At 37.5% G+C, this 18,103-nt stretch overlaps 2 protein-coding genes across 5 annotated transcripts; both read right to left on the bottom strand.

Moving 5' to 3' along the window:
- Positions 1-5,477: 5,477 nt before the first annotated feature.
- Positions 5,478-13,486, bottom strand: Rme-8 (receptor mediated endocytosis 8). Of its 4 annotated transcripts, XM_065311052.1 has the most exons (15): positions 13,342-13,481; positions 13,228-13,263; positions 13,075-13,154; positions 12,722-12,977; positions 12,318-12,661; positions 12,005-12,259; positions 11,538-11,957; positions 11,264-11,471; positions 8,605-11,206; positions 8,357-8,541; positions 8,113-8,304; positions 6,769-8,051; positions 6,311-6,713; positions 5,873-6,254; positions 5,478-5,821 (listed from the first exon to the last, which is right to left on the bottom strand). In XM_065311052.1, exons 2-15 carry the CDS (start codon positions 13,234-13,236, stop codon positions 5,706-5,708), a joined length of 6,735 nt encoding a protein of 2,244 aa, XP_065167124.1. In that variant the 5' UTR covers positions 13,237-13,263; positions 13,342-13,481; the 3' UTR covers positions 5,478-5,705. The 4 variants fall into 4 exon arrangements, with proteins under 4 accessions (XP_065167124.1, XP_065167123.1, XP_065167125.1 ...); XM_065311051.1 differs by having other exon boundaries at positions 13,228-13,486; XM_065311053.1 differs by lacking the exon at positions 13,228-13,263 and having other exon boundaries at positions 13,342-13,486.
- Positions 13,487-13,923: 437 nt separating this feature from the next.
- Positions 13,924-17,787, bottom strand: LOC135798551 (tyrosine-protein kinase receptor torso-like). The gene is made up of 10 exons (XM_065311415.1): positions 16,797-17,787; positions 16,301-16,736; positions 16,157-16,233; positions 15,758-16,105; positions 15,436-15,705; positions 15,187-15,385; positions 14,901-15,102; positions 14,704-14,848; positions 14,297-14,649; positions 13,924-14,232 (listed from the first exon to the last, which is right to left on the bottom strand). Exons 1-10 carry the CDS (start codon positions 16,950-16,952, stop codon positions 14,016-14,018), a joined length of 2,403 nt encoding a protein of 800 aa, XP_065167487.1. The 5' UTR covers positions 16,953-17,787; the 3' UTR covers positions 13,924-14,015.
- Between the last annotated feature and the right edge of the window lie 316 nt (positions 17,788-18,103).

Here is an 18,103-nt window from a genome sequence, read left to right as displayed (position 1 = left end):
TTGGAATGTTGTTAATGTAGTTGAGGAGGAGGTGTATCCGACATATATATATGCGTAACTTTGGCGGCCATTTTGAAACAGTTACGATCGAATTTCGCGGGAATTCAAGGGTGCATATTAAAAACGCACTCTTGCCGTATCATAATATCATAAAATCAAAAAATAACTAAAATATGACAAAGGGTTCCCGCGATATGGCCTGTTTTCCACAGCGTGTTTTGAAAATTGCAAGAAAACGCCTAATTTTAGCAGCCATTTTGAGACTATTACGCCTGAATTTTGAGAGTGTTCAGGTGTGTATTTTAAAAATGCACTCTTTTCCTATCATAAAATAAAGAAAAAACTAAAATATGACAAAGGGTTCCCGAGATATGGCCTGTTTTCCACCGCGTGTTTTGAAAATAGCAAGAATACACGCCCAACTTTAGCCGCCATTTTGAGACTGTTACGTCCGAATGTCGCGGGTGTTCAGGGGTGCATTTTAAAAATGCACTTTTGTCGTATCATAAAATCAAAAAATAACTAAAATATGACGAAGGATTCCCTAGATATGGCCTGTTTTCCACCGCGTGTTTTAAAAATTGCAAGAAAACGCCTAACATTAGCAGCCATTTTGAGACTGTTACGCCTGAATTTCGAGGGTGTTCAGGGGTGCATTTTAAAAATGCACTCATTCCCTATCATAAAATAAAGAAAAAGCTAAAATATGACAAAGGGTTCCGAAGATATGGCCTGTTTTCCACCGCGTGTTTTGAAAATTGCAAGTAAACGCCTAACTTTAGCAGCCATTTTGAGACTGTTACGCCTGAATTTCGAGGGTGTTCAGGGGTGCATTTTAAAAATGCACTCATTCCCTATCATAAAATAAAGAAAAAGCTAAAATATGACAAAGGGTTCCGAAGATATGGCCTGTTTTGAAAATTGCAAGAAAACGCCTAACTTTAGCAGCCATTTTGAGACTGTTACACCTGAATTTTGAGAGTGTTCAGGTGTGCATTTTAAAAATGCACTCTTTTCCTATCATAAAATAAAGAAAAAAACCAAAATATGACAAAGGGTTCCCGAGATATGGCCTGTTTTCCACCGCGTGTTTTGAAAATTGCAAGTGTTCAGGGGTGCATTTTAAAAATGCACTCATTCCCTATCATAAAATAAAGAAAAAGCTAAAATATGACAAAGGGTTCCTGAGATATGGCCTGTTTTCCACCGCGTGTTTTGAAAATTGCAAGAAAACTCGCCCAACTTTAGCGGCCATTTTGAGACTGTTACGTCCGAATGTCGCGGGTGTTCAGGGGTGCATTTTAAAAATGCACTCATTCCCTATCATAAAATAAAGAAAAAACTAAAATATAACAAAGGGTTCCGGAGATGTGGCCTGTTTTCCACCGCGTGTTTTGAAAAATGCAAGAAAAGGGCAAACTTTGGCGGCCATTTTGATGCAGATAGGACCGAAATTCGCTGAGCTTCAGGGGTGCATTTAAAAAATGCACTCTTGTCCTATCATAAAATAAAAAAAACTAAAATATGACAAAGGGGTCCCGAGATATGGCCTATTTTCCACCGCGTGTTTTGAAAATTGCAAGAAGAACGTAACTTTGGCGGCCATTTTGAGGCAGTTACGATCAAATTCCGCGGGAGATCTGGGGTGCATTTTAAAAATACACTCTTGGCCTATCATAAATTAAATAAAAAGCTAACATTTCACGAAGGGTTCCCGAGATATGGCCTGTTTTCCACCGCGTGTTTTGAAAATTGCAAGAAAAGGGCAAACTTTGGCGGCTATTTTGAGGCAATTGCGACCGAATTTGACAAGGGTTCAGGGGTGAATTATAAAAATACGCTCTGGTCCTATCATAAAATAAAGAAATAATTGAAATATGAAAAAAAGGTTCCTGAGATATGGCCTGTTTTCCACCGCGTGCTTTGAAACTTGCAAAAAAAAAGGCGTAACTTTAGCGGCCACTTTGAGGCAGATACGATCGAATTTCGTAGAGCTTCAAGGGTGCATTTTAAAAATGCACTCTTGTCCTATCATAAACTAAAGAAAAAATTGAAATATGACAAAGGACTTTTGAGATATGGCCTGTTTTCCACCGCGTGTTTAGAAATATGACAAAGGATTTTTGAGATATGGCCTGTTTTCCACCGCGTGTTTTGAAATATGTAAGAAAAGATCAAACTTCGGCGGCCATTTTGAGGCAATTAAGACCGAAATTCGCTGAGCTTCAGAGGTGCATTTTAAAATGCACTCTTGCCCTATCATAGAATAAACTAAAAACTAAAATATGACAAAGGGTTTCCCGAGATATGGCTGGTTTTCCACCGTGTATTTTGAAAAACGCGAAAAAATGACAATCTTTGTCGTGTCCTTCGTTTATGATATTACCCTCAATTAAAATAAACAAGGCACCCTTAATTCGCGAGCTATTGCAACACGCAGGTAATAAAACATTTGACCGAATAATATAACTTAATAAAAACTTACCAATGCAGTGGTAATTTACTTACTCAAGTACGAAGAAACCTCTTAATGACTGGAAACATTATGGCAACAATATGCAATTGGAATGTAAACATCAAGCGCAAACATATAAAAATTGTAGATATTAAACGCACAAATTAATCATTAACTAAACACTGCAGATGCATGTTACAACTAAATAGTAAATTGATGACCGAATACAATGCAAATTTAGAAAATAAGAGTCCGATAAAACGATACGAGTCGCGCGAAATACGTCTAGATACGCCAGCGACCGGCATGAAACTAGCTGCAATCCATCGATAGCGCAAGCAACGATGCGACAGTTCCCAATAAGACAATGTGCCTGCAGCATGAACCTCGCAGGTAAAAACAATAAATGCGCAAAGCTGCGACGACACACGAGCATTCGATAAGAAAGTGTAAAAGATGTTCAAAACAAACACAATTCTCGTATCGAATGCCAGCGTTTGCTGATACTCGTAAATATAGAAACAAAGAATACAATTCTATTTTATGATATTTAGTTCAGGCAAGTGCCATCTCTGAATGCTACAGATAGTAGTCCCGCAATTAAAATTATTAAAGCTAATAAAAAAGTAAAATTCGATTGGTGTAATTCTAATTTCTCACGATGAAAGATTTTCGTGGGGTAAAAGGGCAAAAAAACGTGACTAAAAGTGCTAAAAAGTGCAATTTTTCTTTTTCACTAAATTCTTCCAATTTCGAATATCTCGCAAATTAAAAGCAGTAGAAAGGAACGGATTGCAAAATATTAATCTACGAGAAATTCTCTATAAGCCGAAAGTAAATATTGCAAGATGTGCTTCAGCAAAGCAAACAAGGTCGCAACAATTCATGGTAAGACTACCTACGCGATTTGCAATAGACACGATACCTGCGATCTAAACTAAACTAGAATATAATAATGCTGCGTGCAGCAAGTTAATGCGGCGTGAGAAGACGGCGCGCGGGACCCATGCAATAAAAAGTTGTTTATATCGAATCTCTGATAACAGCACTATATACAAAATTATTCTCGTGGCCATATTTGTCAACAAATATAAAAATAAGTCGTCTAACTAGATTTTATGATTTTTAGTACATCCTAGTGCCATTTACGAATGCAAGGATAGTTGTCCCGGAATTAAGATTAATAAAATTAATGAACAATAAAATTCAAATCATGAAACTATTATTTCTTATACTAAAAGATTGACCGATTTTACATCAAATATTTATTTATATTTATTGCTATACTATTTAGGTTTATATTTTAGCAATGAACAATTCCAACTGAATTCTAAAGACCATTTACGAGTATACTAAAATAAAAGGCTCGTAAAAACGTTTTGTTGCAACAAAATTTAGAAATTTCAACTGAAAGTTTTCTGCTGAAAAGTATTATACCATTTGACCAAATTACGGGTAAACAGAAAAATTTTACTAAAATGGAATGATCAAGAGAACGGTTTATAGCAACATCCAAAAATGAAACTTAAAATTATCAAATTTAATTAATGTAAGATCACATTTAATCAAATTGCGGGAAATCTATAAGTTCAAGAGTAAAATTTTACTAAAATAAAATACACAGGAGGACTTTCTATAGCAACATCCGAAATAAAAACTTTTTTACAAAATTAAATTTTCTGTGAAAAATGTGACCTCACATTTGATCAAATTGCCGGAAAACTATGAGTCCAAGAGTAAAATTTGATTTAAATAAAATGTTCAAGACCACTTCTTTCATGAACATTCAAAATAAAAACTTCAAATTTTCAAATTTAATTTTTCTGTGGAAAATGTGAGTTCACATTTAATCAAATTGCGGGAAAACTAGGAGTCCAAAAGTAAAATTGAATTAAAATAAAATGTTCAGGAGCACTTCTTACATGAACATTCAAAATAAAAACTTCAAATTTTCAAATTTAATTTTTCTGTGGAAAATGTGAGTTCCATTTAATCAAATTGTGTCGCTCTGAACATCCGTAATAAAAAAGTTTGAATTTCCATTTTCAATTTTTTGCGGAATGCTTGGCCGAAATTTCCGCAAAAAGAAGTTTAAGATATTCATTCACTAATTGCAGGAAAACCATAAACTCGAAAAATAGATACTATGAACGATGAAAACTTTCACTCACCAGTGTATCGAACACCGTAAATCAGTATGCGAGTAGATACTAAAATAAACAAGAAACAAAACATTAGTTATACAGTTTCGGACAATGTTGAAATGAATCCGAATTCCGGAGGAACCCAAACTTAAAACGTGTTTTATTTGCCATAATTATTTAAATAATAAAATTTACCAGGTAGAACAGTCGCCCGTCGTGTTCTGCTGAAGACAAAAATGGTTCGCACAACTCCAAAATATTATTTACAATCACACAATATGGCTGACTGGCGTCCGACGGCAACCGATCCCAGATACACGCGAAACTGTAATAAACACCCAAAACATTGAATTCCGAAGATTACACACGCGATAAATATTTAGCGACTAAAACCCGTCTATTAACACAAAATTTCAGCAAATATAACGCGATATAACGAATTTACAACACGAATTACGAATGTTCATTTAAATATTATTACTAATCGCACGAAGTAAGTGTTGCGTGCCGGCTACACAACAACTGGGCACGCCGACCTTCACTCGCAGGAATATTCTTAGCTAAAACGTGCATTATTGCGCCATCTGAGGTTACTTTTGAGTACCTCAAAAAATACAAAGTATATCAAAAAGTGTGGCATGCATATGTAGTGTTTTTTTTTCAAGGTTATATACAGGATGTTACGGTAGTATTTTAGGTGTCCAGGGTCGGCTTTATTGTTACGTGCAAGTCTGCAGGGTAGTATTAAGAACGTGCCGTACTCTTAACCAGAAGGGGGCTGGTGTAAATGATGAGGGGAGGAACTATCGGTCAATATGTCTCCGTGGCGCTACTGGCACTTTGAAGCGCGCTGTTGAATAAATCAACACAGAAAAAAATTAATTTCTTCTTCTTATACTTAATGAATAATAAAATACAAATACTTTACATTATTTTACATAAACAATTTGTATTGAATACAAGACAATTTTTGTTTTCACTGATTTTTTTCTTAAATAATCCATTAAAACTTATTTGTAAGAATCTTCATGGTTTCCATTCGCGCATGGAATGCAAGTGTTCAGAGATACATTCTTATCATTAAAGCTTGCTATCTTACAAGTTTGTCAAATGTGATCCGGCGTGAAACAAGTATCGTCCTTATCAACCGGCGGTGGTCCCGATACCAGTTTATTATTACTTGGCCCTTGAGTTAAATATCCGGCCGATGTTGGAGTACCAGCTAGAACAACAGAAACGTTACCGCCTGTTTAAAACTCTATGAGTTGCGTACCTGTGAGATATCCTATGGTTGGTGCACTAGAAATAAACAAATCGTGCTTTTGACCTTTGTAGTCACACCACACTGAACTCTTGTCCAGTATGATAGTAACTTTATCACCGTGTAGTAAACTTCGCGTCATTGCCTTGAGCGCTTTAACAATTTGCGCTTTGGTCATTGCTGGGTTTTCTGCAATTTCCAGGCGGCCATCGAGCAATTCTAACAAAAATTGGACAAAATCAACGTCCAGTGCTTGCTTGACAAGCTGATCTTGATTCGCTGAGAACAATCTATTCAGAGTTTCGCACGCCACCGGAACCATATCCTTACGTACTTGCATCGCCTGCTTCAGAGCATGCATGCATTCCGTCTGTGCAATAGCTGTTATACAAATCTGCAAAGTATTGTTTCAATTATAGCAACACCTACATCACCAAATAATTTACTTACTGTACTATTTGATAAGGCATGCAGTATTTGGATTGAAGCTTTAGGAACAGAAACTTGTCTAATATTGCATCCCATTTGTCTGCACAGCCGCGGAATGTGACCCATTGACGGTACCATATCCAACAAAGCGGGTTGGGCTTGCAACAACGCGCACAGCGCATTTGTAGCCATTTCGAGAAAATCCACGTTCGGTTTTTCTTTCGCCATGAGAGTCAGACAGGTCTCCATTAATTCCGAGAGAAACTCCTTAGGCTTCCGCAAAGTCCACGTGGGATTTGAAACAAATATTCGTAGGTAAACACCACCCACAACATACTCGTTCGGATGCGCCACACTAGTTAAACCATTATTGTCCGGCATCTTCCATAGTAAATATGGATTTTGCGCTTGAGCACTTTGATGCCTAAAACATATTGTTATAGAAACTGTTATAGTTGTTATTTATATCTACAAGTTACTCTCTACGAAGTCTTGCAACCGTCGCGCAAACTCGGTCTTTTGCCTCCTGGTTCCAAATCAATTCTGGATGCTCATGCTCGCTCTCAAACATACTCACAGACGTTTCCGGACTGTCGCGCATGGCGTCCGCAAAGATCGGCGGCAGGAATGTGCCAATTGTGAGGCGCACCTTCGGCCCGACTAATTTATCCGCGCTCATTTTCGCTATCAGACTGGCGCACGTCTCTCGGATTTGAAATATCGGCGCATTACAATAAAGGTCCAGCAAATATATTACTGCGCCTTTACTAAGTGCCTCCTTAACCAGCTTTGTTGTTGACATAAGGGCGTAAAGTATATCAAGTATCTGAGGCTGTGAGTCCTGAATAGTATACAATACTAGTAAGAGATAGCCAAGCACTTCGCTAGCGGCAATATCATTAACGCACTCATTATTTCTGGTTATGATAGATATCACATTCAAAGCGGCTTTTTGTACACTGCTGTGCGCAACATTTAAAAAGTTAAACAACAATCTAAAATGGCCGATACATTGAATTTCCACTCCAGAATTGTTCTGTATCAAATATCCCAGAGCCGTAAGCGCCATAATGGAGTTGGTAAGTCGCGTTTCAATAGTTACAGAAAGGGCTATATTGACCAGTTCCCTGATGTGATTATATTGCTCCGACAAAAACGTCAGTAAATCAACCGCAAAACACTTTGGATTAATAATGTGGAAAGTCGGCTGAAGGTTGTAAATCCGCACAAAAATGCCACCAATTATCAATTCGTCCTTATGTGCCGAAAAGACAAATACATTTGAATCAATTTCAATTACTGCTTCTTCCCTGGCTTGACACTGATTCTCTAAGAACTCGGTTAGTTCCATTCTAGTGCCATTATCCCAAACCAAATACGGTGTTTCACAATTACTGTTTAAGGTTTTTAACATCTCTTCCGGGTTGTCATTACCCATCTGGTTCGCAAGATAAGGTGTAAGTAATGTTTCAAGAATACTTTTGGTAACCGCATTTTCCGGTGATTCATCCTCGCCTTTCAAGTAACCGCCAAGTTTTGCACACGCCCGCACAGCTTCCTTCGCCAGACGATTGCTGACCTCTTGTTGGTTTTCACTCTCATTTTTCTCAACACCGCCCTCCTCTAGAGTATAATCATAGTTAAACATAAACGTCAATAAGTGCCACAAGGCCCCCGACTTCAACAATTGCATCTGTAAAATAGCATCGCGCGCTAGGGCACTTACGCACTCGGTCGCAATGTAACAGAGCCGCGTCAGTTTCTAAAATATACCACAAAAATAAGCACTTGTTATTGAAAAATAGTAAACTTAGTAAAATTACCTTGAAATATAATATTCTGCAAAGATCGCGGATTAATTCGGGCATTTCAATCAATTTTTCACGGCAGCCTGTGAATTGTGCCGCTACGCTGAAGCAGCGCGTGATGTGCTTTGAAACTTCTACGCAGGTCTCTTCCGGTTTTGATGAATTGTTTATCACGTTCACGCAGCGCGAATAAGCTTCAAGCAGAACCTATGAAGTTGAAATTAAATACTTTTATTACATAGTTATATGAACTATTTACTTCAAGTCCGCCTTCCCTTCGCAGTTCTTCTGCATTTAATGCTGAACAATGAACGGTGTGGTACGCTAATTCACATGCCGCTGTCAAAAGCGGCGCAGTCTTGGAGAACAATTGATCATCGGCGGTTTCAATCTTAATAGTTTTGATTAATTGCGGATATCCAGCGTATTTATATGGTTGTAAAACTAAAATCCAAATATAATTTTATAATCTCTACAAAAAGCAATCTTAATAATATTTATATTTACCATCTGAATATCTATGGAACAAAATACTTTGTGCTTGCAATACAAGAACAATATTATGCGGATTGGGACCATCTCGCCAGCTGCTTCGGCTGCAAAGGAACTCGTACGCCTGATTGACTTGTTCGAATCGTTCACGGCCATCCGGATTCTTGTCCGGATGAAACTTGGTTGCCAATTTATAATACGCCTTACGTATTGTCGCCTCCTCCGGTGTACCGTCAAGGCCCAGAGAATTATAAGCCTCTTCCACCGTCATCGCCGGCGGTTTTTTCTCCACCTCCGAGCGCCACGCGTCTAACACGTCCTTAAGTAGCTTTACAGGCTCTGAAATTGGCCAATTGGGGAATTTGTTCGTATCACAGAGATGCCTCAAATAAAATATGTTGCAAAATAGTTCTCGCTCCAACTGCGGATACCGTACTGCTGGAATCTGAATATACGTGTAACGCGCCATCGTATGGCTGCGGAGCTTTGGTGAGAAATCGGCAATGTGCGCGGAGATCTTTTGAATGAGGAGGCGTCGCATTTCCGCATTCCAGATGGCTTCCGGCGTGTCAAACTCGCCGAGGTATATCTGCGCAAATTTATCGGCACCATGATTCTCCAAATAGTACACCATGGCCTCTGGTAGTAGATGGCCAAGTATACTTCTTTGCATAATGTCGGTCGTTGCCGACTCATCTGCTTTAAATGCTTGCTTCATGTGTGTGAGTTGTAAAAATCGGGCAATAGGTAACACATTACTGCCGGTATACATAAGAATGAAGTAGAATACTCCTGTCGAATATAGTGTCTTCATTTCAGGGTTGTCCTGCATTACCTCTGTAAGTAAAGTTGCGACTTTCTCCACCAACAGCGGATCAAAAGTTAGCAATAATTGAACAATGTGTGAAAGGCATGTCCTATCCGAGAGCATCCGCTTCACTCTTGGCACTGGCCTGATGATAGCTCCATCCTGGTCGCGACTCGGGTAATAATCACACATTTTGATTAGGACATTTAAAATAGAACAAGCCAAATCAGTTTCATTGTTGTACGGATTTCCACTTGCCATTAAACACCACTTCAACTGTGGTAACTGCATTGCCGTCTTCCAACCTTCCATGCCTACCGCCCAGCATTTGGTTTTCTTGGTAATTTTACCTTCTTCATATAATTCTTTCATCTTTTTGAAATTAAATGGACCGACAGGTACAGGTTTCCCCGATTCGTCGCTGTTATAGTACCATTCTTTTTCGGTTTCTATGTTTTGGTTCGGACCAGCTTCTATTACATTTGATTGCGCTGGAATCATCGCCCGAGAAGTGTGCAAATGCGCTAGAGTTAACATATCAACTAAAATCCTAATACCACCCGCTTCTAATACATCTCTCACATTCCTCCGATGCAAAATCAGTTTGTTCACAAACAATACTAGTTTATCACGTTCAGCCTTATCAAAACAACGATCCAGCATCCCGGTAATGTATTTGGTATCACTAAACGGACCAATATCCTCATAATAACGGCCGTATACTATTGACATTGCCTGTAAACACATGCATTTCATTTCCGATTTCGTTGTAAGCAAAAATCGATGATAGAGGTCGTTAAAGAACTCGTACGATTTTCGAATTGGCGAATCATCAGAATCGTCCATTTCCAACAACAGTCTTAGATAGTAGTCACCTATTTTCACCTCTTCCGCTAAGCACTGGTAAGTTAGTTCGAATTCTTGATGATTCCAAGCGACGAGTGACGTGCCAGCAAGCTCGCGATCTGAATTAAACAACTGAATTTCTTTCTCTAGTGCTATACGCAACTCCTCTCTAGTTTTGTGATTCCAAATAAGGTTTGGGAGCGCATGATCCTGATTGAACTTCCAATAAAAAAGTTTCCAATTAGCTTCCGCTTTAACACGCTCGCGCCGCCTTCGCAAGACAATCGGGCGATCTTTTAATGCATCGCGTCGGTCGATACCAATGCCCATTTGCACGCCCCAATGTTGTTTTGCTAAATTGGTATAGTGTTCTACCTTCTTTTCAACATTTCGTAACTGCCGCTCCACGGCCGCTAAAGTAGCACCTCTTTTATTTTTGTTGGAATGATCTTGAGCCATTTTCAAATTGTCTCTATGATTTAACATCTCAACCTCAGAGATATTCTCTGGCACAGATTCGGTGGAATCTAAGAATCCTATCAAACCAGAAGGCATTACCCTTCGCAATAATCCCATAGCTGTAGAATTGCCCGTTATCCACAAACCAACCAGATGTCGGGATAGTTGACGATGAGTTAGTAATCTACTATCGGAACCGATCGTGTATAAACTTGCCAATAAATGTCCCGGTAGAGCACCTTCAGCAAGCGCTAAACCCTGCATCTTCGTTGCAACCTCAGCTTCGCCTTCCTCAATCAACGCACGCATAATTAAACCTGCCCCCTTCACAATTGCCATAGATGGATGTTGAAATAAATGAAATAGGATGCGTCCGCGTTCAGCAACCATTTCCAATAATATATCAAAATGTTTCCCATCTGTGGTCTCACTGTAGGGTACGCACAATGCAAATGTTAGAAAATCCAACATTGCTGATACCACAAGTGCGCCGGTATTGTGTTTCTAAAAGTTATTCATTTGACATTTAAAATATATTTTTCTTAAATGTTCCAAACTTACAATATGAGTTGTCCACATATTCAGCAAGTTCTCCAAGAAGTTTTTCGATTGCAGCAATGATGATTTGTTCATTTGCTCCATTCTAAGATCATATCCATCATGCGTTGGATGCATAAACGCACATATCACATCTATCGCCGCATAGGTAACACCGTAATCATTCCGCCTCAACGCAGATATCACTTTAGCACCAACAGCCTCTCGAAAACTAATACAATAAAATTAAATATTACAAGTAATATTAGGTAGAAATACAAGAAAAAAGCAAAGTCACCCTGGCAACGATGTGAAAGCGGCGTATCCGACCTTACTGGCAACCAAACGACGAAGTGCCTGAAACTGACCCTCCAATTCAACGTTAGAAAGTGCATTTTGTTCGGCGTCTTTCTGCACTAACGACTGCATAGCATTGGTGATGATTTTATCTTTATTCTCAGTAAAAATTCCTTCTTGGATACTGTGAAGTAATCCGCTGTAGGGTGCATTCGCGTTGAAGCGCCGGACACATTCAGAGAACGGGTGTTTTGCCGGTGGATTTTGCAGGTATTTCACGTGAATAATTTCAGATTCTTCGTCTACGGGTAGGTGTAATGGCCCAAAACGGAAACCGCGTTCAGTAGGCGTCATTGAAATGTGAACGTCGCGATTGCCCGAGGCTCTCACACCATCCAACAATGATGCCAATAATGAATCTCTAGAAAAGAGAATTAAACTGGCGAACTCTTATAAGACTTAGTTTACCTATCGGTGGCTGTATAAGTCCTGATTTGCCCATTTATATATTCTATTTGAAATAATTGTGGATTCTCGTTACTCCGCACCAACGCAAAGATAACACTCAACGGTCTGAGAGTACAAATGTTGTACGTTTGCGGATCACGTTCCAGAATACAAGTCTCCGACAAACACAACGTCCTTCGAAGTGGTTCGGCGTGTCGAGGTTTGTGAATTTTATATACTTGAAATTCGGATACAGAGGTCTGGTGTTCATCACCACTGTAAGTAATAGATTATTAGCTTTTAGCTGCAAAAATTTAACACCAAAATCCTCTACCTAAAGGTACCAAAACGTTGCATTTGAAAATCCTCCAAAGTAATCAGCGTTTGCGGCACTTTGATGTTAATACCCAAGTATTCCATAGCATACTCAGATATTTTCTGCTTTATCTGATCAGCATCAACGGAAGCAAACAGATGGAGCCTCCCAAACCCTCCACACACCACAATAAAACCACCAGGATAATCAGCTACAGTGCAGACACCCTCAAAGTCTTTGTAACAATAACTTGCAAGTACAGTATTAGTAGCTGTATCCAGTTGATCCAGTGAGTAAGGAGTCACCTCCAGAATGACAGGCAATCTCACATCTGACCAATGGTGTTTGTATGCATGATATCTCTACAACAAATGGTGACATTAATATTTACATTAAGATATAATCAAGAACTAAACACATACAAGTATTTCCTTTGGTTTATCACTAAATTGATGCCTATATCTGAGTGCTTCAGTCATTAAGATTGCTCTGTGTTCTGTTGAAAATGTCATGGTCTCAATCTTGCGATCCCTCTTCCCATTTATTTTAAACTCATTGTTGACATTGGTGGCTGTGATGGACTTAATATCTGCATACACCCATTTATTGGTGACCTCCAGGGTGTTGGGATGGTAAGTAGATATTCCCAGGGTGCCAATGGAAAATATCCGTTTATATCTACCAAATGATTTATCAGTTACATATCATGTTACATAGTTTGCATCAGCAATAATTAACATAAAGCTTATTGTTGTAACTATGTAAACACACTTACTTTCCTTTCCAGGAGTGCTTTGTGACATAGAAGCATGCCACATCCTGATTATCCTTGATGGATGCCATTATGCTAGATTCCTACAATCATTTACATACACCAGGCCCAAATAAACAATGCCGATGATTAATCCTAAACAATATTACAACTTACTTTTGACATTTAGAAGCTTATTAATGTATGTGTCATCTGGATGTTAGTGCAAAAGGTGGCAATGTTTTTGTTAGCCGCTGCGGTTAGTCGAACGGGTAGAGGTCGGTTACTTACTGCGGATGATAATTCCCGATTGTATTTTCATTTGTAATCAGAATCGGTTCAAAAATGTGTCAAACACGCGAACAAATCTCCATCGGCACTTCGTGCATTTTATGTCAGCCAAGCGAAATAAGAGCTGCGAGCTGGTCGGAGTTTACTAGAGTGGAGGGAGATTGAGTGCCAGCAGTTGCCTATATTATATATGTACAAAACCCCAACGCATTCTGTTGCCCAAGTGGGACATTTGTTCTTAATTAAATACTCTTTGGGTAAGTATTAAAGTTTGAACGAAATTTTGAGTGATTCCACATTCAAAATTAATTAATTCAATTCTTGTGATTCTTGTTCTCTTTTAAATTAAGTATGGTGGAGTGCCGTTAAAATAAGAGATTTTACATTTGCTTGCAGTTTTAGATCAAGTGACACATTTATAAATGTGAACTGAATAACACGCTTGTAAACTTTTTAGACTGTAGACCTCATTGAGTTTTAACGGTCACTCTGTCAATATTTGGTCCTACTCTAGTTAATAATGTAATAAAAATGAAAGATTTTACATTAGCTATTTATGTGAAATACAAGAAAAACGTAATATGATATTTAAAGTAACCATTCATCTACTTATCATTTATAAAATATTTAAAAAAATAACATGGACAGAGTTTTTTAAATACAATATTGGACCGTTAAGAAGCAAATGCTTTAACATATCGTTCTGAGGAAACCACTTTGCTCTCCACATCCGCAACTTTAAGTTCGTCCAAAGAACCAAAACTGCTGGTCAAATTCAAGTTCAAATATTCTGACTTACGCTCCAAAATATTTTCTAACATTTGTCGAATTTCTGTAAAATTGGGTCGTTCTTTGTAATTACTATTCCAACAACTCCTTAAAATTGCATATCTGCAAACAGGATATGCATTGTTATAAAACGTACAAAATTTTGTCAAGATAATTAAACACATACATTTCTGGAGAACAATTTGATGGGCAGCTCATTCTGTAGCCCTTCAAAAGTAAGTCTAGAAGTTCATGAGTTTGAACTCCAGGATAAGGGTTTCCTCCTAAAGTGATAATCTCCCAGAGGAGAATACCATACGACCACACGTCGCTGTGCGTGGTGTACACTTGATGCGTCAGGGATTCCAGCGCCAGCCAGCGAATAGGAAGTTTGCCGGAACTTGTTTTGTAATAAACGTTGTCACGATACACGTCCCTGCTTAGTCCAAAGTCAGATACTTTGATTGTTCGGTTTTCACATACCAAAACATTACGTGCGGCTAAATCCCGATGCAAAACATGTAAGCTAGCCAAATATTCCTAGAAAATCAGAAGTGGCTTTAATTGAATCAAATTAGTATTTACACTAATTACCATTCCCATTGCAACTTGTAGTCCGATGGATATTAAGTCTTTGATTTGCATGTTCCATGTTTCAGTTACACCAAGTAAATACAATTTATTCTCAACGTTAATCGTATCGGTGGTTTTTACATTTTCATACTGAACACTAGTGCATCTGAAATGAATCAATGTTAGTTTAGGTTGTGTTACAGATAATAAGACTTTACTGATGTGTAATTTCGTTCCAAGCCGTACGCAGATAAGTTAGCAAATCACCCCTAGCGCAATATTCAACAATTAAGCGCAAATCATCGGATTGAACCTTTGAACAACAACCAATCAACGAAACAATATGCTGATGACTACCAACAGACTTCATTATTTCGATTTCCTGTTTAAAATCACGAATATCTGTATCTTTGTGATCCTCTATAAAATATAGGTATAATTTAATTTTCAACAACATTCAACTTTTACTGTTTCTATTATTTACTATTATTTTTTAATATTTACCCTGCAGCATTTTCACAGCAACTGCAATTTTGTTACCTCCTCCTTGTAACGTACCCTTACGTACGACACCAAATGCACCTTGGCCCAAAATACTGTGCAGAGTCAAACAAGATGGGTGAATTTCCCATTCGTCAATTTTTTCGCTATCATCATCATCCTGGAGGGGCGTGTCCAGATAATTTGATTTCAATTCTAACTCCTATAAACATAAAATGAAATAAAATTCATTTAACATACTACAAGTATTACTTCAAAGTATCGCTGACGCTTTATGACCTGCTCCCGTTTGTTATATCCAAATAAGAGTAATGACACTACACAAAGTATCAACGTAAATGGCAGTATAATAATGAGAAACACATTGTTACTAATGTGTGAAGTAGGTGCAAGAACGTTTATTGTATGGACTTCCTTGTAAAATTCAGCAGGGTCACTTCTTCCAGCATTCGAATATGCAAAGATTGTAATTTGATAATGTAAATTTAATTGCACATTCTTGAAGATTACGTTTGTTGCATTCTACAAAGCCATTTACAGAATAAATATCATCACTAAATTAAATTTGACTCACCCCCGTAACATTAATTAAATTGGCATCTTTGTTTTGAATATCCTGGAAAGTATTCAAATGAATAGAATAGGCGTCAGGAATTAAAAATGGTCGATTCCAGGATACGCTAATGTCATATATTTGTTTGTCCTTTTCGACAGAAACTAATTCCTCCTTTGTATCTACACCAGTTGGCATATCGGGAGAGCAAAATTGTAAAGATTTCAAAACATCCAAACAACGGGGTGTTCTAAAATAACACCAGATTTTTTCACTCTCCATGGACCAATCCGTGCTCTTCGTCATTATTGCAACGGAATAGTTGCTATTAAATAACAATTTATCTATTATTATCGTAAAGTTGTTGGGCTAAAAATATTCTATTAATAATTTTAAATGAAATATTGTGATTAAACTAACAACTTCCAGTTCCACTTGGATATAATCCGATATATCGTCACCGCCGAACCAGACAAACTCATGCTGACAAGATTTGTCTACAAAATCATGTTTAATTATATTTAGGCCAGATGTTATTATTAAATAATTATTGTAAGTGTATACCTGCAGATGGAGACCATGTAAGAATGGCCTTATAGTCACTCGAGTCGGTGTCATATTCAAAGCGAAGCAAATCTAGGGATGCTATTGGCAATGGGCGATCTTTTAACCCCTTCGTCGTAATGTATTTTGTCTCAATCGGATTATAAACTGTTCCGTTCGTTGATATTACCCACACACGAAATTTATATTTTTGGTTCTCTTGTAGATTATCAGCGATCAAAAAAGAGGAATTTGTATTAACTCGTGCTACATAATGCCATGAAATCTCATTTGATTTCTGTGCTTCTAAAAAATATACATTTTCCTCGACTTTTTCGTTGCAAACTTTTAACACCACTTTATTTGCTTCTCTGCAAACAAAATCCAGTGTCACATTTATGAACGAAAAAGATTCTTCCAATTCCGAATCACATACACAATCAGTTGACGTGGTATTCTGAAAATTCACAGATTATTTTTATAATTTGCATACTAGAGTACAGACAAAGTACCTTACGTTATTCAAACATTTCAAGTTGCACGTCGTCTCCAAAATTTGGATCATTAACTGATCGTTTGGTGGTAAATCTAAAGACGCACAGCAAACATTGTTGTTTACAAATATTAGCGTTATCATTGCACAAATAATAAATATATTATCACAGGTAGACATTTTGGTTAACACTTGCGTGGTTTTAAATTACGCCTGTGACACTTTTATCACCTAAATAATAAGCTATTCAACAAAAATTGAGCACATGAACACATTGCTATCACTTCGGGTTGAATGTGCGATCGGTGCGGTGTGTTTCTTCCGTCGTAAAAATGAATAAACTGGAACTAGAAGACTGGACTTAACTTGAGGTCGGGTGTCTGATAATATTTGCAACGTTGTCTCAGCGATCGCACGATAACACAATGCGCAATGTCTTAGGTTCAACTTTCATTGGTTTGCAAGAATATGAATATTGTTTATTTTGTTTGCATTCTATTAAATTTATTTTGTCTGAAGATTAAATATAATCCATGACAAAAGAAAAAATACGTGGTAATTCAATATTTTGTACAAACAATAAAAATGTACTTTTTACTTATCGCGACCCATGAAAACATACAATTATGATAATACATGAATGATTTAAATTGTAAGTGACATCTGTGAGTTACATACGAATTTAACATAGAATGTTTTGATAGGTACTAGATTTAATTGTTAGATGGCTCTGTATGCACTAAATGAAGCATATTTGGTTTAAAAAATTACAAAATAGTAATATACGTACATTGTATTTTGTATTTACTTAATTCTGTCAGCATTCAGTCCAGATCGAGTTATTTTTTGTGGATTTTTGTTAATAATATCCCGAATTACAAAGTGACCGCATAATGTTTGGTCTGTTGCATCAATTTCAATGGTTTCGATCGTAGTTTCGATGTTGTTTGGTGCGCTACGTGATTAATTTTCGTTTTAATCAAAAAGTCATAAAATTCCCTAATAACCATTAATCAGCCAGCATTAAGTTTTTTTCTATTTTCGGACTCGCTTCAACCTTGTTGCACAACTTGAAGCCGCAAGATAGTGTTGGATGTCGTCAAAGAGGATTTTAGAGTGAGGAGAATCGAATTGAGCAATTGAGCAATAACAAATCAATAATGACCAGCTGTTTGTGACCAAATAGCACTTAATGGACTATTGAAAGATGCGAGACGGTAACACATTTCAATGTACGTATATAATACATTTGTTACAAAAATAACGCAACAATAACACTCACAAATACGCATTAACATCATTATTGTTTGGTGATGGTGCGGTTTGGTGGA

Source organism: Atheta coriaria, unplaced genomic scaffold, assembly GCF_025399875.1.
Source record: "Atheta coriaria isolate IRGN ID8LTWV9N9 unplaced genomic scaffold, Caltech_Dcor_3.1 hic_scaffold_9_pilon, whole genome shotgun sequence".
In the NCBI taxonomy this organism is placed as follows: Eukaryota; Metazoa; Arthropoda; class Insecta; order Coleoptera; family Staphylinidae; genus Dalotia; species Dalotia coriaria.
Note: the sequence above shows the minus strand (reverse complement) of the source record. Positions and strands in the feature narration are given on the sequence as shown.

Bases quoted from the DNA above. Each gene is read 5' to 3' on its own strand.
- Rme-8 (XM_065311051.1), bottom strand. The intron at 12,978-13,074 runs GTAAGTGTGTTT...ATCATTTGGTAG, and splicing joins AAGCACTCCTGGAAAGGAAA to ATATAAACGGATATTTTCCA. The intron at 5,822-5,872 runs GTACGCAACTCA...CTGTTGTTCTAG, and splicing joins AACCATAGGATATCTCACAG to CTGGTACTCCAACATCGGCC.
- LOC135798551 (XM_065311415.1), bottom strand. From the start codon at position 16,952: ATGTCTACCTGTGATAATATATTTATTATTTGTGCAATGATAACGCTA. The intron at 16,737-16,796 runs GTAAGGTACTTT...GTGAATTTTCAG, and splicing joins ACTTGAAATGTTTGAATAAC to AATACCACGTCAACTGATTG. The intron at 14,849-14,900 runs GTAAAGTCTTAT...GATTCATTTCAG, and splicing joins TGGAACGAAATTACACATCA to ATGCACTAGTGTTCAGTATG.